Source organism: Oppia nitens, unplaced genomic scaffold, assembly GCF_028296485.1.
Source record: "Oppia nitens isolate AA-2021 unplaced genomic scaffold, nextdenovo-longstitch-racon4-pilon3 scaffold17_pilon_pilon_pilon, whole genome shotgun sequence".
Classification (NCBI taxonomy): domain Eukaryota; kingdom Metazoa; phylum Arthropoda; class Arachnida; order Sarcoptiformes; family Oppiidae; genus Oppia; species Oppia nitens.
The window spans coordinates 1,911,763-1,938,954 of record NW_026533196.1 but is presented as its reverse complement, the minus strand read 5'-3'; the positions used below and the strand labels follow the sequence as shown (position 1 = coordinate 1,938,954).

General features: G+C 33.8%; 5 protein-coding genes and 1 long non-coding RNA gene across 8 annotated transcripts; 3 read left to right on the top strand and 3 right to left on the bottom strand.

Moving 5' to 3' along the window:
- Nucleotides 1-303: 303 nt before the first annotated feature.
- On the bottom strand, nucleotides 304-2,043 carry LOC128965352 (zinc finger and BTB domain-containing protein 41-like). Its single transcript, XM_054312028.1, has 4 exons — nucleotides 994-2,043; nucleotides 896-935; nucleotides 699-839; nucleotides 304-625 (listed from the first exon to the last, which is right to left on the bottom strand). The coding sequence occupies exons 1-4, from the start codon at nucleotides 1,798-1,800 to the stop codon at nucleotides 372-374; spliced, it is 1,242 nt and encodes a 413-aa protein (XP_054168003.1). The 5' UTR covers nucleotides 1,801-2,043; the 3' UTR covers nucleotides 304-371.
- Nucleotides 2,044-2,333: 290 nt separating this feature from the next.
- On the top strand, nucleotides 2,334-4,607 carry LOC128965354 (islet cell autoantigen 1-like). The gene is made up of 4 exons (XM_054312029.1): nucleotides 2,334-2,533; nucleotides 2,659-2,833; nucleotides 2,903-4,156; nucleotides 4,443-4,607. Exons 1-4 carry the CDS (start codon nucleotides 2,523-2,525, stop codon nucleotides 4,557-4,559), a joined length of 1,557 nt encoding a protein of 518 aa, XP_054168004.1. The 5' UTR covers nucleotides 2,334-2,522; the 3' UTR covers nucleotides 4,560-4,607.
- A 363-nt stretch (nucleotides 4,608-4,970) lies between these two features.
- LOC128965444 (uncharacterized) lies at nucleotides 4,971-5,614 on the bottom strand. Its single transcript, XR_008484686.1, has 2 exons — nucleotides 5,402-5,614; nucleotides 4,971-5,264 (listed from the first exon to the last, which is right to left on the bottom strand). It is a non-coding gene; the product is annotated as an uncharacterized LOC128965444 (long non-coding RNA).
- A 3,493-nt stretch (nucleotides 5,615-9,107) lies between these two features.
- LOC128965612 (lissencephaly-1 homolog) lies at nucleotides 9,108-11,959 on the top strand. Of its 3 annotated transcripts, XM_054312339.1 has the most exons (7): nucleotides 9,108-9,256; nucleotides 9,722-9,788; nucleotides 10,321-10,399; nucleotides 10,467-11,117; nucleotides 11,182-11,337; nucleotides 11,399-11,663; nucleotides 11,727-11,959. In XM_054312339.1, the coding sequence occupies exons 2-7, from the start codon at nucleotides 9,751-9,753 to the stop codon at nucleotides 11,798-11,800; spliced, it is 1,263 nt and encodes a 420-aa protein (XP_054168314.1). In that variant the 5' UTR covers nucleotides 9,108-9,256; nucleotides 9,722-9,750; the 3' UTR covers nucleotides 11,801-11,959. The 3 variants fall into 3 exon arrangements, with proteins under 3 accessions (XP_054168314.1, XP_054168312.1, XP_054168315.1); XM_054312337.1 differs by having other exon boundaries at nucleotides 9,108-9,788; XM_054312340.1 differs by having other exon boundaries at nucleotides 9,109-9,788; nucleotides 11,182-11,331.
- A 2,355-nt stretch (nucleotides 11,960-14,314) lies between these two features.
- On the bottom strand, nucleotides 14,315-15,647 carry LOC128965298 (replication factor C subunit 2-like). Its single transcript, XM_054311953.1, has 3 exons — nucleotides 15,463-15,647; nucleotides 15,261-15,399; nucleotides 14,315-15,195 (listed from the first exon to the last, which is right to left on the bottom strand). Exons 1-3 carry the CDS (start codon nucleotides 15,537-15,539, stop codon nucleotides 14,392-14,394), a joined length of 1,020 nt encoding a protein of 339 aa, XP_054167928.1. The 5' UTR covers nucleotides 15,540-15,647; the 3' UTR covers nucleotides 14,315-14,391.
- Nucleotides 15,648-16,256: 609 nt separating this feature from the next.
- On the top strand, nucleotides 16,257-26,691 carry LOC128965598 (neurofibromin-like). Its single transcript, XM_054312311.1, has 12 exons — nucleotides 16,257-16,835; nucleotides 17,052-17,195; nucleotides 17,274-17,441; nucleotides 17,518-17,636; nucleotides 17,697-18,423; nucleotides 18,493-18,699; nucleotides 19,032-22,412; nucleotides 22,492-23,632; nucleotides 23,702-25,773; nucleotides 25,852-25,952; nucleotides 26,024-26,160; nucleotides 26,243-26,691. The coding sequence occupies exons 1-12, from the start codon at nucleotides 16,776-16,778 to the stop codon at nucleotides 26,626-26,628; spliced, it is 8,643 nt and encodes a 2,880-aa protein (XP_054168286.1). The 5' UTR covers nucleotides 16,257-16,775; the 3' UTR covers nucleotides 26,629-26,691.
- Nucleotides 26,692-27,192: the final 501 nt, after the last annotated feature.

Sequence of the window (27,192 nt, the reverse complement as noted above, 5' to 3'; positions counted from 1 at the left end):
ACTGAAAAATTACATTAAATAATTAAATTAACTGTATTCTTTGGTAAATACATATACCAATGAGTTATACAAATAGTACAGTATATGTATATAAATAAAAAACAAAATAATAATAATTTGTAAAATACGATAAATAAAAACTTATGTAATGATAGATAAATGATTATTATGTAACACAATGATTGATCAAATATAAAGATAAAATGAATTATATTATCGGTAAATGTCCACAAATCGGGAGACATTATGTTATGTATTAATTAATATACAAAGTTGTAAATATGTAAACTTATTTGTATTCTTATATTATATGAAATATTATTTATAAGTGACTGTATTTTTTGTATAATAATAATAAATCACAAGAATAGCTACAATTTGATGTTATGAGCCTTTTCTCTATGAATATTAAGCGTATGTTTCCACGAAAACTGTCGGTCACAGTGTTCGCACTCAAACTTATTCCGGTAGTAGTTATGGATCTGATAGTGTCTCTGAAGGTTGCGTTTGGCAGTGAATCCTTGATGACAGATATGACATTGGAATCTCTGTTGTCTTAGCTGTAGTATCGTTGGATCCACGGCTGACGACAATGACTTTTTCGATGATTTAGGTTTACGTTTGTCTTGAAATTTTCATAAATTAAAAAAAAAATCAATTATCATGAGTTTTTTTCACTTAAAAACAAACAAAAATACCGTTAGATTTCAATTGTGAACAACGACTTGTTCCCGGAACCGATGGTATTTCTCGGTGATTGTGATCATTATTTTCATTAATTATAGCTGAAGAGATTTGTGACATCAGATCTATGGCGCCGTCATAATTGAGTTTTCGGTCTAAAAAATAATCACATTTAACATAACATTCAATAACATCAATGACAAGCACATACCCTGATCATTATGATTGGATGAGTTGACACTATTGCTAGTCTAATAAACAATTTTGTAAAAATAATTATCCGTTTAGTTAAGTAAACAAATTACTTACATCTCCGGTGATCATAGACTGTTCCAGAAGTCTTGTCGGTTCTATGCCATCCTCGGATGCGGCGATACTCTCATTATAGGTTCGAGAAACACTCAGATCAGTTGGGGTCCCAACAAAAGAGTGATCACTGGTGTCTCCGTCAGATAACTCTGTTTCACTATCGGAAGTATTAGCGCTATCATTGGCTTCAATCTCTTCCTCTGTTTTATTGTTCTCATTGTTTTCATTCTTCTCGGACAATGTTTTTCTTTGTTTACGCCTTTGTTTTCGGTGCCTCTTCTTGGCAATAGTGGCCGTACTGTTATTGGTATTCTCTCGGCGATCAATATCGACGAGACCTTTAATACGTAACGCTTCACCCGATCGGATGACACTTTCGAGCTGTTCCTGTCCGACCGTCACTTCTCCAGTATAGATGAACTCAATGATAGCTCTGAGATCAGACATAGGCATGTCTTTGAGGTAAACCATTGGATAGTTGGGACACTGGTTCGACATTTGTTCAAAAACTGTACGAAAGAATGGACTGCTGGCCGACAGAATCATTCGGTGAGCTTTAATGGCGTGTCCTTCGGCACAGATCAGCGCGCAGTCGGTTAGCGACTCGTCTTTAAACATGCGGTCAAAGTTCTCAATCATGTCCGACATATGGTTCGCCCGTCGCAGACAATACGCCTGACTCTGATGAGAGGCGATATTATTATTGTCGGCCATTTCGGTGCCGATTGTTGTGTCGGTTATATCGCGAGTGGCCGTCACTGAATACTTCGTCAACTGATTGCCTTTGAGTACACAATAAATGCGCATTAATTTCGGTCGCAAACCGATTGGTCAGTAGTGGTCGTCACTAATCGCAGTCAATGTGATCGACGATCGGGTCGTCGGTCGTCGGCAAACAGCGGACACTAAACCTAAATGACTGCAAAACTTCAAATGTCTTGTCTTTTGTGTTGTTTTTGGCGATCAAAACATCTTTTATTTGTTTGTTTCAATTGACAAACATTTTGTGTCCAATAATAATGTCAACACAACTGTCATAACAATTGTATTCATTTTGTATACAACAGGGACTCAAACATTACATTCACATTCATTACGTTATTTACACTCACTTTCACTGCCAATACAGTCAAACCGTTAGACGCTTTACACATAATCTGTAACTATTATATAGAGGTTTATGACTTAAAATTGTTTTAATTAATTATAATTTTTATTTAATTTATAAATCAATTAAATAAATAATAATTTATAAAAATATATTAACTAAATATTTAATTTAATTTTAATATAAAACATTTTAATCACTAATTTAGTTTGTTTTTGAGTCAAACGTCACGTTATTTACGACTGTTTTCAAAATCCAGTGATTGACAGACTCTTTGAGTTGTCGTTGGAATCGATTTGAGTGACAGTTGTGTTGGCATTGAGTGATACCATCAATGAATACCATGTCTTCGTAGACATTGTTTGTCATCATTTAGTCATCCAATTGAGTGGTGAATCAATCAATCAATCAATCGTTGCAAATGTCAAACTCGTGAGTATTTTGTTTCTCAAATCTCGTGACGAAACCTCTTGTGAGACAAACATATGACTGTCAAGAGTTGGTGTCTAAGACATTGTCAGACATGTATTGATGTGTTATTTCTGTTTGTTTGACAGCAATGGTCTGTACGGTCAGTCCTATGACCGATACGTCGAGCGATACGATGACTCTGCGCTCTCGAAAATGCAATTACATTACTGGCAAACAAAACAGACATTCCTTCGCAAACTCAAAGGCAAAGAAGATGACTGTATTATCGCATCCGATGCTGAACTCGACGCCAAACTTGAGGTTTACAATTGATTATTATTTATGTACCAATCAATCATTTAATAGCTAATCAATCGTTTTTTCCAACAGTTATTGCGATCAATAGACGAGTCGTGTCAGAACTTGATCTCAGTTCTCGAGGCATATCAGGACCGTATATGTGGCTTAGCTCACGAGGAATCAGCCGCCGGACGATTTCTCAAAGAGTGTGCCAAACTTGATAAGACACGCGCCGGCAAAATGATGTCGGCCTCGGGTAAAACACTTTGCTATACCGCACAACAGCGCATCCAATTGAGAAATCCATTGGTCCGACTCTATCAAGAAGTTGAGACATTTCAATACCGTGCTGTGGCCGACACTATGCTTACCATTGATAAGATGGAGTCGGCCCGCACTGCATACAGAGCTGCATTGCTTTGGATGAAAGACATTTCACAACAGTTAGATCCGGATACTTATAAACAATTGGAAAAGTTTCGTAAAGTCCAGAGTCATGTCCGCAAAACCAAAGCCCGTTTTGATCGCTTGAAAATTGATTGCATTCAAAAAGTCGATCTCTTGAGTGCTTCGCGTTGTAATATGTATTCAAACGCTTTGGTCGGCTATCAGAACACATCACTACTATTTTGGGAAAAGACGGCTAAAACTATGAATGCCGTCTCCGACACATTCAAGGGTTACCAATACTATGAGTTTACGACATTAAAAGAGTTGACTGAAACCAGTCGAAAATTGGCTGAAGAGACCTCTCAGGATGCGGACATTCGCAAGATTTTCGATGATAATGACGATGAAGACAAGGATCGTCTCATATTCTTTGATGCCGACTATAGAGATGATGACACACGAAAACCAGCGAATAAAGAGAACAAAAAGAGTAAATCCAGTGGAAAGAAGTTATTGAGTAACAGTCAAAATAAATCCAAAAAGAGTGGTTCGGCCGATGCAAAGGCAAACAATTCATTACTTGATCTCAATTTTGATCAAAACTCAGATAAATGCGTTAAAAAAGACTCTAAATCTATTGAAGAGCAACAAAATGCAGATATTCTTACATTAAGTGATGGAAAATTGGATGACATGAGCTTATTGAGTGAAATATTGAACGCACCGACCACTCCAGTCATTGGTGCCAATGTTAGTGCCGGTGCTAAACACAGTCCCACTAGTTTTGACGCATTTATGCCGAGTCAGCTCATTGACTTGAATCCATTGAATTTCACTACAAATCCAATGAATGCATCCATTCCTCAATTGAATGCACCAATAAATCCAATGAACACCAAAATGGATGGACAGAAGGATAATAAGAAACCTAATTTGAAAGCAAATAAAGATAAAGTAATAATTATGATAACACATAAAAATGGCATATATTGTATAGTAAACTATGAAAAAATTATAGTAAATTTTTTATTTAAAAAATCAACTTGATAAGTTATCAAAAATACTTTAAAGCCTTACAATGTAAATCTTATAAAAATGCTTAGTAATGCAAAATTATTTATTTATTTATTATATTTTCTTTAATAGTTTACTATAAAATCTATGCTTTATTATCTGTATATACGGTAACTTAGAAATGATTCATATAATTTTATACTTACCTGTTAATGATAATTTATAGGCCAAACCGGGTGACAGTATAGCCTCGTGGCTCAATCTATTTGCTGATTTGGATCCACTCGCCAATCCCGATGCTATCGGCAAAAAAGCCGACCAAATTGATGACCGAAATTGTTAAAACAATTGCACTAAAAATTTCTAGTCTTCTAGTTATGATAATTATTGATTTTCTGGTGAATTATTTTAATATTACAATAATTTATATTGCATTTATTTTTTATGAAATCAATTTTTTTGGTAAATATTTTTACCAATTGATTAGATTATGTATTTATTTTATATCTAGTCATAAACATGAAACGTATTATTATTGTTAAGTGATTTTAAGTAAATTTTACTGATTTTAATTAATGTTTTGTTTAACCGATAAATGTTTATAAATATTTATTTATATTTATAATCACTTAATTAAAAAATAAATTGAATGTTAATACATATAATTATTACACAAGCATTGCGAGCATATGTATGGCCAACACATCACACATTGCTTAATGGCTATTGAGATAAACTGAATGAACAAATCATATATTTTAAGAAACACTTTTTTATTGCAATTAATATTAATTACAAAGTATTTTATTATTAAATTCAAGACAATATTAATGATGACATCCATGGTTTGCATCGAATCACTCGTTAGGAGTGTTGTCATAATCGGAACCAATGGTTCCCTTAAGCCATGAAAAGCCAATAATATTGTGCTCACCATCGGATTAATTTGCCGTATCATCCGTTGGTGTCAATCTTCGTCCATCTATTTAGACCTTTCCCTCATTTTCCTCCTCTTCCTCTTCAATCTCCTCATTCTCTTCTTCCGCCACTAAAACACACCATTAAATTGAAAAAATTAATTAAAACTAAAAAACATCACTTTTTGGATCAAACAATCAGCAAATGATTTAAATTAAGTAATCAAATCAAGTGTTGATAGTCGAAGAAGTGATTGTCAATACAAACCTTCGCTCTCATGTCCAACAAATAGGTATTAAATTAGACGACAATTGCAATCAATGTGTAGACAAACACACCATTCATTCAATCAATGAATGACTGAATGAATGCTTGAATGCTATGAACGACAGGAAAAGGAAATTCAATCAACAATACAATTGCTATACGTGTTAATCACGTGATTATTACTAGTCATCAATAATGTATAGCAATTGTTGCTAAAGTGTTGACAAAATAATTATTGTTTACTTTCAATGTTGGGGACAATCAATAAGGGATTTAAATAGTGATTGACGTTATTGATTGTTAGTGAGTATGTAGTGATGCGATGAATGTGTAAACCAATGGATTCAACAATTGTTTTGATTACTGAAATTTGCGGCACTTTTTGAGCAAACAATTCAAATGCAAACAATGTTTGTCTCTATTATTGCTTATAATTATAACAATGTTTTGCATTTTACTAACAATTGATGTCATCATTGAATTCATTCAAATATTTGCTGTTATTTCTTGTTTCGGGCGTTTGTTGTCCACCGAAGACCCGTCAAATGTCGAAACCAACTGGTCTTATGCGACCAAAACGGCGCCGAAAGGTAAACAACGATCAAAAGCTGACAACGACTACGAAGCCATCAGTGGAAGTGTTGCCACAAAATACTTCAAAACAATTCTCGGATCTCTTCTCCGATTTTGACTTTTCAGATATTGGTATTGATGTTAATGCAAACAATACATCGTTCAAGACATCAAAACAAGTGTTAACTGTCGACCCATTCGATGGCGACAACAAAACAGACGTATCATTTCAATCGGTGTTCACTCGTCAACAACCAAAAGCTGGTCACTCATCGTTTTCATTGCTGTCATCGACAACATCAAGAGATGACACAACAATCAATGGCAATATTAGTGACACAAATAAACGAAAGAGTTGTTCAATGGTTTTCAATGACATCGACTTCAGTGATTTGAATATTAATTTGGATAACACTGTGAACTCATTTCAGAGCTCAAGAAAAGTGATGAAAACTACTGAGTCGACAGATATTAAGAATAATAATAATAATAAACCAACTGTTGATTTGAATGATTTAAATCTAATTGAATGCTTTGATCAGCCCTTTGTCGACACACAAGAAGTCACAACTAATTCAATGAACAATTTGAGTCTTAATGAAGACAAGATAAATGATGATAGAATGGACAGTTCGTTTGATATGGCATTAGATGACCATTTCTTTAATGATCTCAACACAAATTCGGGACACCGATTAAATTCAACAGCTATTGATGATAATAAACAAACTGATGATGACTTAAACAATGGTCATAAAGTTGCCGATTGTCTTGAAAAGAGTGATGTGTGTATACAGACAGATGACTTTGAAGAACTTGTTTGTGAGAACAGTTCGAAAAAATGTGATAAATCCAAACAATTTGTAGGCTTTCAGACGGCCTCTGGAAAAGTGATTGATATCAGTGAAGCCGACACAACAAAAGCTCAACTTTTATTTAAAGACATCGAAGAATTACTTTTCAATGATATAATTATGAGTAAAAGTTTTAGAGATGAAGACTCAAATGAAAGTTATAGTCAAAAGTTTTTGTTTAATTCTGTCAAAAAGGGTAATCGTAAAGAGTTTATCTTTACTGATACTACTGTTGATGTGAATGCAAATGTTAGTAAAAAGATTTGCAATACAGTGACCGAAACAGTTGTCGGCCAACAATTGCCGACAACATCATTGAAATCATTGAACCGATTCAAACCGATAACAAGTGGACCACAAGAAGTAATTAATATGACAAACAATCGGACATTACTTCCATTGACATCGACACCAAAAGTTTCATCAGCGAAGCGTCGGATCAATTTTGACACAAATAAATGTATGACTTTTACGGATAAATTAAACGATTTATAGTATTGTATAAAATATTTGAATTATTTTTACGACTTTTTTTTATATATATTCATTTATTTGTATGTATGAAAAAATAGTATTTTCATATTATTACATTAAAACGTTTTGTTGTTTTTGTAAAATAATATCATTTATTTAACGATTAATTTATGTATAGTAAAACCCATTATTATTATTAATCACTTGTTATCATAGAAAAAGAGTATTTTAATACCAGAAATAATAATATTTGTTACTATTATTAATTTTTACTGTTATTTGAAAATTACTGTCTATTTATGAAGAAAAATATGTAATCAATAATAAATGCTCTCATTTTCAGTTATAAAGTTTAATAGTTATAAATTATAACTTATAATAACAATAAGCTTTTATTATAATTTCAATTGTTTTTTTTTCTAAACCATATTGATTTAACTATAAAAATTTATGTTAAATATTTTATGTTACATATATGCATATTTATATTTTTTATGTATATACAAATTGTTATTAATAGTTATGCCTCAGTGTTATGCTATAAAACATTGGGTTTTCAACGTCAATGCGATTTAATTTTGTTAAGTAAAAAGTTTTGTCAAACATTTTTATATACAGTATTATTAAAAACAAAAATTTAATACTGTCATTGAGATAGAGTTATAAAATTAATATAAAAAATGAAAGTAAAAAAATGTATATATAATATATAGTATATATTATATACAGTATTATGTAGAGAGAAACCTGAAATTAATTGTGTGAATACAAGGCTTGAATTAGTGACTCATATATGGAAAAAGTTAGTGAAAAATATTTCATGAATTTTAAGCTTTTATTTATTTTTCGGATGAAAATTCATTTATAAAATCTTAAACTTTTATTGCAAATACAATTTTTCAATAAAAAGCTTTATTATACAATAATTGTAAACTAATGTAAATACTTGATATACAGTACAATACATTAATTCAAGGAAGCATATGCTTGTGTATGTGTTTTGTAGTGTTTATTAGCCAATTATATAATGATTTTTTGTCAATTGAAACACACGTTTATACATTGGATGTCAAACAATACAACATTTTTATATTTCATTAAACTTTAGCTCAAAAAGAGAGACAAAAATCTGTATATAAAAAGTGTTTGCATTTACAGATACGGGGTCTCCAAAAAAGGGGGGTCACCAAAGCTACCCATATACATGTATGATATATGATACAGTATTATGTGCATACAATTTGGAAAAACCACCCTCCACAATTCACAATTCACTAACAAAATAGTTAAATAAATCATTTTTATTATCAAAGATTAATTTAGTGATAAATTTGAAATTATTTAACAAAACATAAAACTAACTAAACTTTATCTCTAAACCAAATGTATTATAGTTTGAAGTAAGGGATGGACAACATTAGCGAACAGCCCTGTACTGGGATGTCGTCCCCCAAAACATTGGCAAATAAGTTATGAATCATTGCATGGAAAGGGAATTAAAGGGAGTTATCGACCGTAAAAAGTATTTGTGTGGACACAAGTGGTGACACCTTTTAGAAAGTGTGCCAAACGTGGTGTTCAACATATCGTTGTCATTGTGGTCGTCAATAACGTCGACAACTGTCAACTCCCCCACACATAGACAATACACACAATTGAATGACAGTATTAGTTGACGTAATTGTTGTCTGACGTCATTCATGGCAACCATTTTCGGTTGTGAGCGACGAACGTAAGGCCGGACTGACTGTTAGTATGTATTATAATATTAGTAGTAATGATATGAATAGTAATACTAATACAGTATTAGTAATACTCTGTAATAATAATAATAATATGATTTTGCATTGACTTGAATGAGAAACGCATAGACAGTGTTGTTGTTGTCTATTGAATGCAATGTATCAGTGATTTCATGTATTGGACTCACAATCGCATTGAAGTGAAATTTACAGTAAATATATGTTATATGTGTTTGTTATGGCAATTGTCGACACCTTTACTGCATATTTAACGCCAAACTATTAACCGATCACTCGATGGACTCATTTGTTGACTAAAAACTATTTTTGCAATTTATTTGTTGTTTATATATATTTGTATTTATTATTTGTTATCAAAATAAACACTAATAACCCAATTGTATGACTGATTGTATGATCACTTGATTACTGTGTTTGTGTGTTATCAGTGTCTTCAGTGTCTTCAGCCAAACATCTTCTCTGCCTTCTTGAAGACATCGATGACGAGTAGTCGTCAATACTGACAGATCTATTGACTTATTTAATACAATATTGAATTCAAATGTGATTTTTTGTTTGCATTACTGTTTCTTCTTCTTCGTGTCATTTCTTGTGCCGATTTATTATTATAATTAACTTATTGTTGTTATTATTATTATTATTTCTTGACGTCTAAGTCTTCGTCTAATAATTATTGAATGAAAACATGAAAATGGTTTTAACTCAACGACAGCGGGAAGAGCTGTAAGTATTGATTGTTTTGACCGCCGATGACATCGATATTTCGTAGCGATAGTAATAATACAATTAATTTGGTGATCAAAATGAGCGCACATTTGCATCTAATGATTGATTGATTAACCTATCAATCAATGTATCGATTTTTGACATATTTTTAGATTTTAGTCGTTATTATAGTAATAATAATAATAAAGTGTAAATTGCTTTCATTTTTCACTCATTATGTCATTAAATATGTTTTATTGCATTGCATTTAAAATTTGTTTTCAAAGCAAATTTATAATTGTTTTATGAAAAAACATATTTTTTAAACAATCAAAACTATTTGTTACATATTTTTTTCTTTCATTTTGATCACCAATTGATCCGAAAAGTTATTTTTAAAAATGATGAATGAATTTGACATTTAATTGAATCGATGCTATTATTTAGCACAATATGTTAATATCAATGATATATTGCATTGAAAGCATTGTTATCATAACTGTTAAAATACTTATCAATTAATTGGTGATAATTGTCTTGACATCCGTAGGAATAATGCGATCGCAGACTATCTCTATTCAAGCGGTTTCTCCGATGCTTTGGATGCCTTCAAACGCGAGGCCAAACTGGTCTGTCATTTGATATTTTATATGACTTTTATGGTGATTGTGTGATGACTTAATTGTCTTCAAATAGCCCAACGATTTTGACAAATCACAGTCAGGAATGCTTGAAAAGAAATGGACATCAGTTATACGTTTAGTGAAGAAGATAACAGAATTAGAGGAAAAACTAAGAGAAGTAGAGAAGGAGTACATCTCAGGCGCACCGATGAGAGACAAACGATCGCCCACTGAATGGATTCCTCGGCCTCCCGAACGGTTCCATCTTCAAGGCCACAAACTGCCGATTACTAGAGTTATATTTCATCCGTTTATCGTTTGTTTTGTGTCGGCCTCAGAGGACGCGACTTTAAAAATATGGGATTACGAGACAGGCGATTATGAACGTACTCTTAAAGGACACACTGATGTCGTCCAAGACTTAGCTTTTAATTCAAACGGCAAACTACTTGCCTCGTGTTCTGCAGACATGACCATCAAGTTATGGGATTTCCAGACCTATCAGAACATTAAGACATTACACGGACACGACCACAATGTGACATCTGTAACGTTCCTACCGGCCGGTGATCACTTGGTTTCATGTTCACGGGATAAGACCGTCAAAATGTGGGAAGTGATGACCGGATATTGTATTAAGACATTTTCGGGGCACAGGGATTGGGTTAAGTCTGTAAGAGTCCATAAAGATGGAGCACTTATGGCCACCTGTTCTAAAGATCATGTAATTGACACATATTTTAATGACAAACTAATTATATGACAATTACTAAATTATTTTATTCCAGACAATAATTGTTTGGACTCTAAGCTCAAATGAGCATATAGTGGCCAACGGAGACGTAAAGTCAACTTTGAAAGATCACGACCACACAGTCGAGTGCATTGCATGGGCTCCCGATTCGGCCTCAAACTCCTTAAATGAAGCCATAGATGATGTAAAGGTTTTTATTGTGATTATTGAATGTTTTATAACTAACTGTAAAAATTACATTATATTTTTAGTCTAAAAGGAATAATAAGCTTTTCGGTCCATTTTTGGCCAGCGGTTCACGCGATAAAACAATAAAGGTTTGGGACGTTAGTGTCGGCGTCTGTTTGTTTACTCTTATAGGACACGATAATTGGGTGCGCGGTATATGTTGGCATCCGGGAGGCAAATACATAGTCAGTTGTTCCGATGATAAGACAATTAGAGTGTGGGATATATTGAATAAACGGCTGAACAAAACTCTGGAGTGCGCGCACTCACACTTCTGTACCTCAATAGGTAAACCATTGATTGATTGATTAATAATCTTTTCGCTAATTTTCTTACAATCTTTTAAACCAGACTTTCATCCGACCTCTCCTTATGTTGTGAGCGGTTCTGTAGACCATTCGCTTAAAGTATGGGAATGTCGTTGAGTTTAAACAAAATGTAATTTATTATTAACTATTGCTTAGATTTTAAAAATCAATATATATTTCTATATATAATCCATAAAACTCATCATATTTTATTGAAAGCGAATCCACTATTTTTTTTGTCAGTACAGTTTGTCGATTGCTTTAATTATTTTTAAAATGTCTATTTTTGTCTTCAATTATTAACTTTGAGATTTTCATCCACATATTAATTAATAATATTATTTAAAAAAATGTTTTAAATAAATTAAAAATGAAAGTCTATTGAATTAATTTTAATATATATATATATCATATATTGTAGAAGATCTCATCACTTCATAAATAATTAGTTTATTTGCGAATTGAATGAACAGCTTATTTGACATCGATTTTAATGAACAACTTATACACAAAATGATTGAGTTTCTGTACATAAACTCTTAAGACCTAATGATATGTACCATAAAAGTTATATTTAAAATATTTTGTATATATTATGAATACGTAAAAATTTATATTATATATATATTTATAATATTAATAATAAATATTAGAGACCTAAATAAAAGACAGACTTGTAATCGCTTTTTCTATTTGTAAAAAGCTATTAATTGTTATAATCTTTTTATTATTTTTTGTTGATCCGCTCCTTAAGTTTTATTAATTATATAATTTATCTGTAATTTTATTCCAAAAATATTCAATCCATTTAAATATATATATATATATTATGTAAAAATGAATGTTTTTTGATTTTCCAAAGAATTTTCATAAAAAGTTTCATCAAAATTATATAAGAAAAATAAATTAAACATTAAAGGTCTTAAATTATTGTTGCTATCATTAAATAAGTTTATTTTTATTTATTTTTTAATATACCAAAGAAAAGTCGCTTCTTATATATAAATTATAAATATAATTGTCTTATCGATCCATAGAAACAATAATAATAATAATATTAAAATTTATGATATATTTATAGTTGAAATGTCAAACAAAGATAACAAAAACGCCGGTCTATAGGTATTGTAGTAAAATATGTAAATATAAAAACAAATATTTTTTAAATAAAACTATATTTTGTTTATATAAATAAAAAAAGTTTAGGCAATTATCGATACCTACGGTTTTGTTGAAAATTCATTAAATATTATGTAAATCGGATGTTGAAATAATTTATTGGACTTATTTTGTTGATGTTTTTCAAAGTAAACGTTTACATAATAATAATTATTATAAAAAATAAAAGTTAATGTATTAGTAGGTAGTATTGTATTTATATGACATTATTGAGGCTAACCTTAGAAAAATCACTTTCTTTTATAACTAAAAACTTACAATTTCTATGACAACACTATTGATTGAATTGAGATATTTTTGCAAATAATAATAATAAATGAATTATTTTTATGAATATTTATTTATTTTTGTTTGACATAAATATATATTTAATATCATTTATAATTCAAAACTACTCTTTGGTAATGTAATCACTGATCTATAAAGATAAGGGTTAACACTGACCCGGTCTGTGTGTAGCGAAAAATAGCATTAAGTAATACTAAACTATTAATATACGGTAAGCTTATCATAAATGGAGAGTCCGTTTAAAATATACAGTTCCTCGTCATCGCATCATTTACCTCATCAACAGTTTAGCTCAAGAATTGCTTTCGGCTCTGATCTAACCGATAGACCGATAGTAAGCAATAGTATTAGATTTAAGTCGCCGTCAAATAGGAATACCGCAAAACTTCCGCCAATTGCCAGATGTGATACACCGACAGTTCCCAAAGCGTCGGTTAAGATATTGAGACAAAGATTGGATAGCATTGAAAGTATTGATTTAGATTCAGAAAGAATCCTTAAAAACAATTTGGATCCATTTCTTCGGATTAAACAATTAGAGGCAAACTTAAAGTTTGTTAGAGAGGACTGTCAGCAAATGATTACATCACTTCATCAAGAGATTGAAGACTTGAAAATCCAAAATAGAGGTATATTTATAAATGATTTAATAAAAAAAAATAAATAATTTTTGCCAAAATATGACATTTTCAAGATTTACAGTTTGAGTTGATTATGAAAGGATCTCCGATATCACAACAAATTAGTGATTCATTAGCCAAAGATAACAAAAATACAATACCATTAATTAGAGGCAAGAAATTTAAAAATTTTGATAATTTGAAAAAATTGTTATTGAATTACATTTAAACATTAGGTCCCATCGATAACGTTGTTAAAGAGCACATCACTAAACTAGAGAATGATGTCAAACGCTTAAGACATGCATTGGGAGAAACTCTCAAAATAAATGCTATCTTAAGAAATCAATTACAATGTCTTCAAAATGAAGACAATAATAAACCAATAGTTAAAGAGATTAATGCGAACAACAATTGGTTGTCTTCGCCAAACAGTTTGGAGTTTAACAAAACATTTGCTGAAATTTCGCAATTAAAGGTCACAAATGATAATATAATAAGTTTGCCACAAATTAAAAGAAATTATTTGAAATGACATTACCGTAACTTTATTTGTGTTGATTACTATTAAAAGTTTTATTTAAAAAATATGTGATGAAAACAAACAAACAAATTATTGAATTATGATTTTAAAGTTTTTTTGCAAAGTCTTGCGATTAAAGATGACAACTGTAACAATGAGTTGACTCCTTGTGTGATCCGCATGTGTGTCAAACCGATCTCTTTGATGAACTCTAGTTTAAGAAATTCTGGCAAATCATATGTTTTGGTCACTCGGAACACGTTTGTGATGATATCTTCCGGAGAATAACCCAATTTATATAATTTATGCATTATTTTCATGGCTTCGTCAATGTTTTGTTCTGTACAGAACTTCAGCATATCTTTGATGAACAGTGGATGCGGTTCATCACATACTTTAAACACATTATCACTACTTATATAACCAAAGCCATCACTAGTCGACTGTAGATTATTGATGGCCTGACGCATATCGCCCTGTGCTGTGAACACCAGGGCTTCAATTCCCTCACTATTGAACTCAACATTTTCTTTCTTAGAAATTTCTATGAGTTTCTCAGCGATCTGTTTATCATTAAGTTTTGTAAACCTAATGACTGCACAGCGAGACTGAATCGGTTCAATGATTTTTTCGGACGTATTGCAGGCCAACGCAAATCGTGTAGTCTTCGAGTACACCTCCATAGTCCTGCGTAAGGCCTGTTGTGCGCCTTCAGTCATACTGTCCGCTTCATCTAAGATCACAATTTTATGTTTTCCTAAACCTAATGTCACTTTAGTTTGCGCAAACATCTTAATCTTGTTGCGGACCACATCAATGCCTCTCTCATTGGACGCGTTTAGCTCAAGAACCGCTTCTTTATAGTTGGAACCCAATAGATGTCTGGCAAGACATAGGATTGTCTATTATCACCGAATAAATCAATTAATTAAAAAAACAACAATAAATGATAAAACTATTTATTTACAGTTGTTTTTCCGACACCGGGAGGACCCGAAAGTATGACATTAGGAATGTTGCCCTTCTTCGAGAAAATATCAAACCGACTGATGGCCTCTTTGTTGCCAATAATGTCCTCGAAATCAATCGGACGATACTTTTCAAGCCTTGAGATAATTAATTTTAAAAATATCTGTTTTATTTAAGACAACAAATTAGTTGTCATTTACCACGGAATCGGTAGTACTGAACCCGAATCAGTCATCTGTTTCTTGTCCACGTCATCCGTGTCCATCGTATCGACCATTGATTGTCTGTAAAGTATCACCAAATGATCAGTTAATTACTGTCTAATCAAATGTATTGTCAAAAAAACACTGAAATTCATTGAACACAACAAATGCTATTAATAAACACATTTAGCGCTAAAAATTAATTCAAAACATCAATAATGTCTACAAATTGTCAAACATTTTGACAGATCTTTCATTTAATTTCAATGTAATGTTTGTTTTAATACATTTGACGTAATTTATAGATTAGATCTTTGTTATTGAAAAAGTTTATTAGTTTCATATATAACATATCAATTGAATAGTTCCCTAAATTATTGTGTATTTAATATTAATGTAACACTCAATAAATCCCCTCTAAAATTCTGTACGTAATGTGTGAACAATTGAATTGTTTAGTGTTTTAATGAATGAAAGCGTAAAAGCATTGATACGTCTATATTAACAATAGTATACATAATGTTATGAATGAATACTATTAGCGATTATAAAGCTATTCATTCATTGAATACTTATTTTTTTGTTTTGGTTATGATTTATGAATGAATACAAATGTTTGGCCAAAGTTTGCTTCACGAAGTCGGCCAACACTGTGACCGCCGATTGCCAGACATTAAGTGATTTGACCGAAACAGGTAGTGATCAGTCTGTCCAATGGTTTGGTTTTAGTTTGTTTTTTAAAGAAAGACAACAAATATATAAAAAGAGATTTAATTTAAATCCGATATATAGTAGTATAGAGTATATAGTGTTTGTGTATATATATAGCATATCTGTGTATACATCCTATAGTAATATCAAATATATCGATTGGTGGGACTGTCTGTCTGTCTACCAGTACTGTCATCACATTGTCTATCATGAGTGTGGTATTGATCGCAAAGATATCGATCGGTTTGAGTGCCATTTCATAACATAACATACTATCTGTTACTTCACACGCATTGCTTCACTGGTTGTCCGACTCCTTGGCCGACAATAATCACAACAACAATATTAATATTAATAATATTAATAGGACTGGCATTTGAAGGACTGGTTGGATCAGATATGATAAAACAAATAATGGCTTAACTATAGAATTCATTGATCGATTGTATCCATGGATTGTAGTGAAACTCATATCAAATTACTATATGTTTAGCGCAATCACTACTAAACCACTATTTGCTTATCAAATGACTCATAATATGATTGAATTAAATACTTAAAAGCCGTTACTCTTAGTGATCACCCGATCGGCACATCCAATGGCCACACAAAAGCCCGTTGAATGGGTCTCTTCATTGATCACCCGATTTGAGGAACAGGTAATTAAAAATCATTATATGTTTTATCAATTTTTAAAATCTTTATTATACTTTTAAATTATAACTATAGTATTATAAGTTAGCCTATAATAGTACTGTAAAGTTATAAACTATTGATAAGAGTTAAAATAGTAATTAAAATATTTGTTACATTAATTTTATGAAATGAAATAATAATTATTATTTTATATAATGAATGGTAATATTTGTTGACAGCTTCCGTGTCGAAGTGGTCCTCAAACAAGTCATTCCCGTATAAATGTCGAACAAAACAAGGAATCGCTGATCAATATTAGTAAATACAAGTTTTCGTTAGTCATCTCTGGCTTGACTAAGATCTTGCATTCAGTCAACGATATGGTAAGTGGTGTCAAATGATTTTATTTATAATATATATTAATAATGAATTTATTTGTTTAACTTATGTGATCACCGAAGAGAGCCCAAACTCACGGTCAGATTCAGCCAGAATTTGAGCGTAACTTTTATGAGTCACAGCTTATTGTTTTAGACACACTTGAGAAGTGTCTCAGCTCTCAGCCCAAAGAGACGACCCGTTTTGATGAAGCCATGAATGTTAAAGCATTGTTACGGGAATTATGTCAGGTATTGGTTTGTCATATTTGGTGGCGAAAAAAAGGTAACATTTTGTTTGAGATTAACATATATTTCTAATCAACAGTTTATTGATATACCAAACGAGAATCCAATGGCAGCTCAGTTAAAAATTTTGGCCTCAAAAGTGTTATTTGCTTTGAGTTTAAATAATTTTAACGCCGTCTTTAGTCGCATATCTGCCAGGTTTTGACATTAATTATTGTGTATTTTGTTTACCGATTAATAAAAAAAAAATTTTTTTAGATTACAAGAATTGTCGACAAATAACGAAGAGAATCCAGATTTTATAGATATAGAGCTAATACAACACATTAATGTAGACGTCGGACGACTTATTAAACTTTTCAGTGAAGTGAACCTCAAATTTAAGAGTCTTCGCAAAAGTGCTCATATGGTGCTAATGACGAGTTTGGAGAAAGCCATTTGGAATTGGATGGACACATATCCTCAAGAGTTTATGGATTTACAGAGAAAGCCCAACGAGGAGTTGGCCGATTGTTGTGATAGACTTTTTGACTTATTAGACAATTTTGCTGAAAATAATAATAAACGTCGGGCCACTGTTTGGCCACTGCAGATAATGTTGTTGGTTTTGTGTCCAAAAATACTCGAAGAGATTGTCAACGCCGACTCTGGTGCGCCCTGTTCTCCAAAGCACATCCGAAAGCGACAATTCATCGATAATGTGAAGAAAGCTTTAGTCCCGCATTCGTCCAGCAAACAGTTGACGGAAGCGGCAGCCGTGACCTGTGTTAAGCTTTGCAAAGCGTCCACTTATATCAATATTCTGGACTCAAACAATGTTGTCTTTGCTTTGGTTCAGTCTGTTATCAATGATTTGAAAATGTTGTTATTTAACTCAAAGCCTTTTATCAGAAGTCAATCTAATATTAATCAAGACGTGGATCTAATGATAGATTGTTTTGTATCTGTTTTTCGAATTACTCCCCATAATAATGAAGCCCTAAAGGTATGGCTTATAAGTTAATTACCGGTAATCTTAAGAAATTAGTATTACTGTTGTTATTGAAATTTATAGGTTTGTCTTAACCCTAACTCGCCATCGATGTATCACTTTGTGTTGGTCTGCTCTCTGTACCGGATTGTCACTCAGCCACGGCTCGCCTGGTGGCCACTCATTGACATTGTTTATAGTAAAGCTCCTGAATTGAGAATTATGTTTACCGACACTTTGACAAAAGTAACTCAGGGATGTATCACTCATACACCACTTCGCATGATTCAGGTAATTGTCACCATTTATTTGAATCTAAATATAACTATATCCTAATTATTATAATTATAAAAATATAATTTATTAACAATTTATTACTCAAATTTGATCTTTTCTTGCATTCAATTCTCTCACTTTCACTACCAAAAAAACCAATAGCTCTGTCAGGTCTGTAACTCATTTGGCTCTAAAAAAAATAATTTTTCATTTTATATATCAAATATAAAGATATTTGAAAAATATATTTAAAAATATAAATATATTAAAAAATTATATAACATATTTTTATAAATTTAATTATTTTATTTGTACAATAATATAAATATGTAATTTTTTAAATACAGAGTTTCACATTGAAAGACAAGGTATCCATCACTAAGTTCAAGGAAAAGACAACCGAAGAGGGTTTAAGTTATAAGAATTTACTTCTATGGATGGTTCGTCTGATTCACGCCAATCCAATGCTTATGCTTAACAATCAGGGAAAGGCTGGCCATGAAATTCAGAGTAGTACTCTTGAGCTTATCAATGGTTTGGTATCTCTAGTTCATCAGCCATCTATGCCCGATGTGGCACAGGAAGCAATGGAAGCACTGCTTGTTCTTCATTTACCGGATAATATAGAGATGTGGAATCCGGAAGCACCTATCAATACGTTTTGGGACGTGTCGTCACAAGTGTTGTTTTCAATCTCACAAAAGCTGATCCAACATCAAATTGTTAATTACACAGAGATTCTCAAGTGGTTGAGGGAAGTACTCAAATACAGAAACGCTTTTCTTCAGAGACATAAAGAATATGCAAATTTAGGCTCTCATATAGCTATCTGCAAACAGGCGCACATCAAACTCGAAGTTGTCTTCTTTATGTATTTGTGGTCCATAGATATAGATGCAGTTTTGGTGGCCATGTCTTGCTTTGCATTACTGTGCGAAGAAGCTGACATCAGGTGCGGTCAGGACGACTTGACGGCCACATATTTGCTACCAAATTATCATGTCTATCAAGAATTAGCCCTTTCCAGCAATATTTTGACCACTGGTAGGGCAGCCCTACAGAAACGGATTATGGGTTTACTGAGAAAGATTGAGCACTGCACACAAGGCTGCTCTCAAGCCTGGGAGGACACCTTTATGAACTGGGATGCGGCCACCAAACTGTTAGTTAGTTATCCAAAAGCCAAACTGGATATTGTTGAGGGACAGGTGGATGGCTTTCATCGAACTGTTAGTAAGCGCCGCGCATCTCATCAAAGTACTGACCATGAATTGGAAGACCAGATCAATGAATGGGCAAATATGACCGGTTTCTTGTGCGCACTGGGAGGTGTGTGTCTCCAGAGAAAATCACCATCGGCTAAGACAAATATGCCGGTTTCCATACTACTCGATGCTAGCCGTAAGGGCTCAATGTTGAGTTCAGCTCAAGATTCACTACAATACTGTCCGGTCACACAATTTGTCGGCCAAGTACTCAAACTATTGGTTTGTCATAACGAGAAGTTCGGTACTCAGATCCAAAAACATGTCAAGGAACTGGTGGCCCATGAGATTAGTCCAACATTATATCCTATACTATTCGATCAAATAAAAGTATTGGTCGAAAAGTTTTTCGACTCAATGGGTCAGGTCATACTCACTGATACGAGCACTCAATTTATTGAACATATTATCTTCATAATGAAGAGCGTCTTCGAGAACAAAATCGAACACACGAACGAACACTTGGGTCTAACCAGTATTGAGGTCATGATGTTAGCCATCGTTCGCTACGTTCGCCATTTGGACTCAAATAATGTCCATTTTATTCATATCAAGACTAAAGTTTGTCAATTGGTTGAAGCAATGATGGCTCGCAGGGATGACCTATCGTTTAGACAAGAAATGAAATTTAGAAACAAATTGGTTGAATATCTTACCGATTGGGTTATGGGTAACTCGCATCAGATGCAACCGCCCGGTTCCACTGATTTGACACCATTGCTGCGCGATTTGGATCAATCATGTATGCAAGCCGTGGCCGCACTACTTCTTGGTTTACCACTTCAACCTGAAGAGAGCGATAGAGGAGACCTAATGGAGGCTAAGTCACAACTTTTCTTAAAATACTTTTCACTGTTTATGAATCTTCTCAACGAATGCAGTGAAGCTCTGCCCACTGAAGAGTCAGTTGTGGCTAATCCTAATGATGTCAGCTCTCGATACGCTAGATTACAGGCCTCGAAACTCAGTGAATTGCGCACCTGTACTATACAAGCCATGTCCAACCTTTTAAGTGCTAATATAGATTCCGGTCTAATGCATTCAATAGGCCTGGGATATCATAAAGATCTTCAAACGCGGGCAGCTTTTATGGAAGTGTTGACAAAAATTTTACAACAGGGCACTGAGTTTGATATGTTAGCCGAAACTGTTTTGGCGGATCGTTACGAACAATTAGTCCAATTGGTTACAATGATTGGCGAGAAGGGAGAGTTGCCGATTGCTATGGCGTTGGCAACAGTTGTGATGACTCCTCAAATGGATGAATTGGCCCGAGTTTTTGTGACACTTTTCGATGCAAAACATCTTTTATCACCACTTTTATGGAATATGTTTTACAAAGAAGTTGAAGTTTCCGATTGTATGACTACTTTATTTCGTGGAAACAGTTTGGGCTCAAAGATAATGGCATTTTGTTTTAAAATATATGGAAATTCCTATTTAAAAGCACTTCTGGAACCATTAATCAAACCATTAGTAATAGAACTGCCGGCCAGTAATCTTAGTTACGAAGTGGACACCGCAAGACTGGAAGAGGGAGAGGATGTTGAGGCCAATCGACGAAATCTATTAGTTTTGACACAACGGGTGTTTAACGCCATAATTATGTCGGGCGAAACATTTCCATCGCAATTGAGATCAATGTGTCACTGTTTATATCAAGTGCTAAACAAGAGGTTTCCTAACTTTCCGCACAATATCAGTGCTGTCGGTACCGTTATATTTCTGAGATTCATAAATCCGGCGATTGTGTCACCATATGAAATGGGAATCGTTGACAAACAGCCAATCTCTAAGATCAAACGAGGATTGATGCTTATGTCGAAGATATTGCAGAACATCGCAAATCACGTCGAGTTCAGCAAAGAGCAGCATATGTTGCCATTCAATGACTTCTTGAGATCCAATTTTGAAGCCGGACGTCGTTGGGTGGTTCAAATCACCAGCGATTGCGAGACCATTGACCATCAGGCCAGTCATAATTTGTCATTCATTAGCGATGCCAATGTTCATGCATTGCATCGGTTATTATGGAACCATCAGGAAAAGATTGGTGACTACCTGTCCAGCTCTAGGGATCACAAGGCAGTAGGCAGGCGTCCATTTGATAAAATGGCGACACTATTGGCATATTTAGGACCACCCGAACATAAGACTATAAGTGATAGTCAATGGAATTCAATGGATATGACATCCACTAAATTTGAGGAAATCATGTCTAAGCATAATATGCATGAAAAAGATGAGTTCAAGTCTATTAAGTCACTGAATATATTTTATATGGCGGGCACTTCAAAGGCCGGTAATCCTGTATTTTATTATATTGGCCGACGATATAAAATTGGAGAAACAAACGGCGATTTACTTATATATCATGTGATTCTTACATTGAAACCATTTTGTCACAAACCGTTTGAAGTGGTCATTGATTTTACTCATACCGGTGCTGACAATAGATTTAGAGTAAGTTTTTTTTCATTAAAAAATACATTACAATAATATTCTAAAAGTTTATTAATATTAATATTATTAATAAATTTAGACGGAATTCCTACAAAAATGGTTTGTAGTTCTACCAGAAATAGCTTATGAAAAAATAGTTGCCTGTTATATATACAACTGTAACTCATGGGTCAGGGAGTACTCCAAATATCACGACCGACTGCTCATTCCGTTGAGAGGCAATCGTAAACTCATTTTCATTGATACACCGCAAAGATTAGGCGATTATATAGAGGTTGATCAGCAACGACTGCCCGGAGCCACACTATCGCTGGAGGAAGACTTGAAAGTATTTAACAATGCGCTAAAATTGTCTCACAAGGACACAAAGGTGGCCATCAAAGTGGGTCCCAGTGCTATACAAATAACATCCGCCGAAAAGACCAAAGTATTGAGTCATTCAGTATTACTTAATGACGTTTATTATGCCTCTGAGATTGAAGAGGTCTGTTTGGTGGACGACAATCAGTTTACACTTACCATTTCCAATGAGAGCGGACCGCTATCTTTCATTCACAATGACTGTGACTCTATAGTACAAGCAATTATACACATCCGTACCCGTTGGGAACTATCGCAACCCGATTCGGTAACAGTGCACACAAAGATCAGACCCAAAGACGTTCCCGGAACACTACTTAATATGGCGCTTCTCAATCTGGGAAGTGCTGACCCGAACCTCAGAACTGCCGCCTATAATTTGTTGTGTGCACTGACCGGTACTTTTGATCTCAAAATCGAGGGACAACTACTGGAAACGGCTGGTCTATGTATTCCTTCAAATAACACAATTTTTATTAAACAAATAAGTGAAAAGCTATCCATAAACGCGTCTCATCTTACCCTCGAGTTTCTTGAAGAATGTATACAAGGCTTCAGAGCCTCTAATATAGAGTTGAAGCACTTGTGTCTCGAATACATGACTCCATGGCTGCCAAACCTCACCCGATTCTGTAAACATTCTGATGACACTAAAAGACAAAGAGTGGCCACAATTCTCGACAAATTGATTACATTGACAATAGAAGAAGTGGAAATGTATCCATCAATTCAGGCAAAGATATGGGGAAATATCGGACAGGTCTCCGATTTACTTGATTTAACTCTCGATAGTTTTATCAAGCGATCAGTCACTGGAGGTTTAGGCAGTTCACAGGCAGAAATTATGGCGGACACTGCTGGTATGTATACATATATCAATTGATTGATTTGATTATATTGATTGACATTTTATTTGTTAATTTTTTTAGTGGCATTAGCCTCGGCTAACGTACAGTTGGTTGCCATGAAAGTAATTAGTAGACTCTGTCGAGTAATTGAGAAAACTTGCACATCTCCGACATCAACACTGGAACAGCATCTAATGTGGGACGACATCGCAATTCTTGCTCGATATCTATTGATGTTGTCGTTCAATAATTGTCTGGATGTGGCCAATCATTTGCCATATCTTTTCCATATCGTAACACTGCTGGTACATACCGGTCCAGTTTCGTTGAGAGCATCCATTCACGGACTGGTTATCAATATAATACATTCTCTATGCACTTGTACTAAGCCATCATTCAGTGGCGAAACACAACGATTATTGCGATTAAGTTTGGATGAGTTCTCTTTGCCAAAGTTTTACCTCTTGTTTGGTATTAGTAAAGTCAAGTCGGCTGCTGTCACAGCATTTCGATCAACAATTACCGGTAGTCACGGCAGACATTTCTGTATCGATCGACACCATTATCTGCCACAGGATCGCTCTTTTAATACATCTATTGGTGAACTTCAGGATCGTATGCCATTGGCATCATTGGAAGTGATCACCGATGCATTGCTCGAGATAATGGAAGCCTGCATGAAGAACATCCCGAACTGTGATTGGCTGCAACAATGGATTGAATTATCAAAATCGTTTGCATTCCGCTACAATCCAGCTCTTCAGCCACGAGCTATCATAGTCTTCGGCTGTATCTCAAAGTCAATTGTAGATCAAGAAGTAAAACAATTGTTGCGAATTCTGGTCAAAGCACTCGAGTCTTTCCAAGACTTGCAACTCATTGAAGCCATAATTATGGGTTTGACTCGATTGCAACCTCTTTTAGCACCCGAATCGCCCATTCATAGGGCGCTCTTCTGGGTGGCCATATCTGTGCTCCAATTGGATGAAATGGCATTATATGCATCCGGTTTAGCACTTCTGGAGCAAAATCTTCATACACTCGACTCAATGAACTTATTTGAAAGCAATACATTAAAAAACATAATGATGTCTACAAGAGAACCGCTCGAATGGCATTTCAAACAATTGGATCATTCAGTTGGTCTAAGCTTTAAGTCAAACTTTCACTGCGCTCTTGTAGGACATCTTATTAAAGGCTATAGACATCCGACGCCGACCACTGTTTCACGAACAGCGAGAGTACTCAATATGTTATTAGGAATTATAGCCAAACCCCATAAACGCGACAAATTTGAAGTAACTGTGGATTCGGCGCCATATCTCAGTGCTTTGGTCTCCGTTTCCGAAGAAGTACAAAGTCGTTGTCATCTCAAGCATCGCATCACACGACTAGTCTCAGAGTCGCCGTCGACTAAAAACTTTTCCACAGATCTGCAACAAAACACGTCGACGAACACTACCGGCTCATCGACATCACCCAAAAATCCTCCGACAACTCCCACACAACAAACACCTTCACCTACACCACTGCCATCGCCGTCCACATCTATGTCTTCATGTGTGAGTCAATCGACTCAAATGACAATAATCGCTTCATCATACGCTATGCATCAGTTACATCCACAGTCACCCTCAACCACCTCATCCATTGCCTCACATCCAAGTACTCCAACCAATAGACGACAGAAGTCGTGGGATTTACTCGACCAGAATGTCATATCACAGGCAAAGATGACAAAAACGATAAATTCTCAGTTTCACCACAACGTTCACCAGTCATTATCTCAACCACATAAAGATCCCGCAAAACATTGGAAAAGTCTTGACATTGAAGCGGCCAACTCTTTTAGACCACTTTTCCGAACTCAACGAAGTTCATCTATGCCAACACCAAAAGTACACAAAACAGTCGAAAACTCGGCGTCGACCGGAAGCGTTGGTGCTGTTGGCGACAATAATAGCGCTTCCAGTAGTCGAGGCCGTGGATCTCCTGAAGACAGTACAATAGCTGCCGATGATATCGATGAAAACGGAAGACTTAAAGACAAAAACAGAAATTCCAGAGTTTCCGTCTCTAATGAAGATAACGTACTCTTAGATTCCGAAGTATTAACTGATTTTCCCACTCAAGCCCTTGTTTTAACAATTCTTGTAAGTAATTAATTGCTTATCGTTATCGACAAATCAAATATCAATAATTCATGTGTTTTTTGTTTATCATTTTAAAAGGCAACACTTGTCCGCAATACTACCGATGAGATCGAAATGCGGATACTTTATGAATATTTAGCCGAAGCTTCGGTAGTTTTTCCCAAAGTATTTCCTGTTATGTAAGTCTTGTTTTGTTTGTTTGTTTTTCCGATGAAAATAATATTAACATTTTGACTATTATTTGGGACAGACATTCACTTTTGGACGCAAAGATAAATAGTGTATTATCCTTATGTCACGATCAGGTGATTCTTAGTGCTGTTCAAAGTATTATACAAAATATGATCGCCTGTGAAGACGCACAACAACAGCCCCATTATCTTCAAAGTAAGTCATCTTTTTTTTTTGGTATAAGCTTTTTTAACCTTTGATTGGTTAAACATATCTGACATTTCTATTGATTTGATAGCATTTGGTTTCGGAGGTTTGTGGCGATTTGCCGGTCCTTTCTCTAAGTCCTATCAGTCCAATCTGGACAACGCTGAGCTTTTCGTTAACTGTTTGGAGGCTATGGTTGAGACATGTCTGCCGGTGGACGACGGCGATTGTCGGGAACTGGAGTATCCGAGTACACTGAGTGTGTCGTCCACAATGAATCTCTCGTCATCCATGTCCTCACTGACATTGGGTTCGCCAACCGATAAAGAGATGAACGCAACGGAATACCATTCGACTAATTCCGTGTCCAGTGCTGCCAATTGTGAGCCTAAACGTAACGGTGCTTCCAATCAACACCCGTTCATTAAACAGAGAAGTTTTAAATGTAAGCTTTCGAAGAATGCAAACAAACAATAAATTGGTTTTTCATTAATATATGATATAATTGTTATGAATGATTGAAGCGATTGTTTATATACAGTATATTATTATTTGTTTAAATTAATTGTATATATTTAAAGTTATATATTATATATACAGCATATATTCAACAGAGGATTAACTGTTTTTCTTTTTTGTTTTGTTTCTTACGGTTAAACTTATTATTATAATAATAACTATTAACTGTTAAATAATCTATTGATCTCAAGAACTTTTACGATGAAGAAAGACTGTTATTATTATTATTATTATTATTACTAAAGCTAACAAAAATCGGTAAACAAATCTCGAATTTTTTAAATCAATTAAAATCGTCAGGAATTAAATCTGAGTAAATTTAATTATTTAAATAAATAAAAACTAATTGTTTTTTTTAATTTGAACAAAACTCCAAAAATCAGTAATTAAAAATAAATGCCTAAATAAATCCCTAATTATATAAATATGTGATCTTAACAATAATTAAATTAACAGAGCTTTAATTTTTATATATTAATATTTATATTTATTAAAAAAAACAGCGATGAAAACTAAATATCA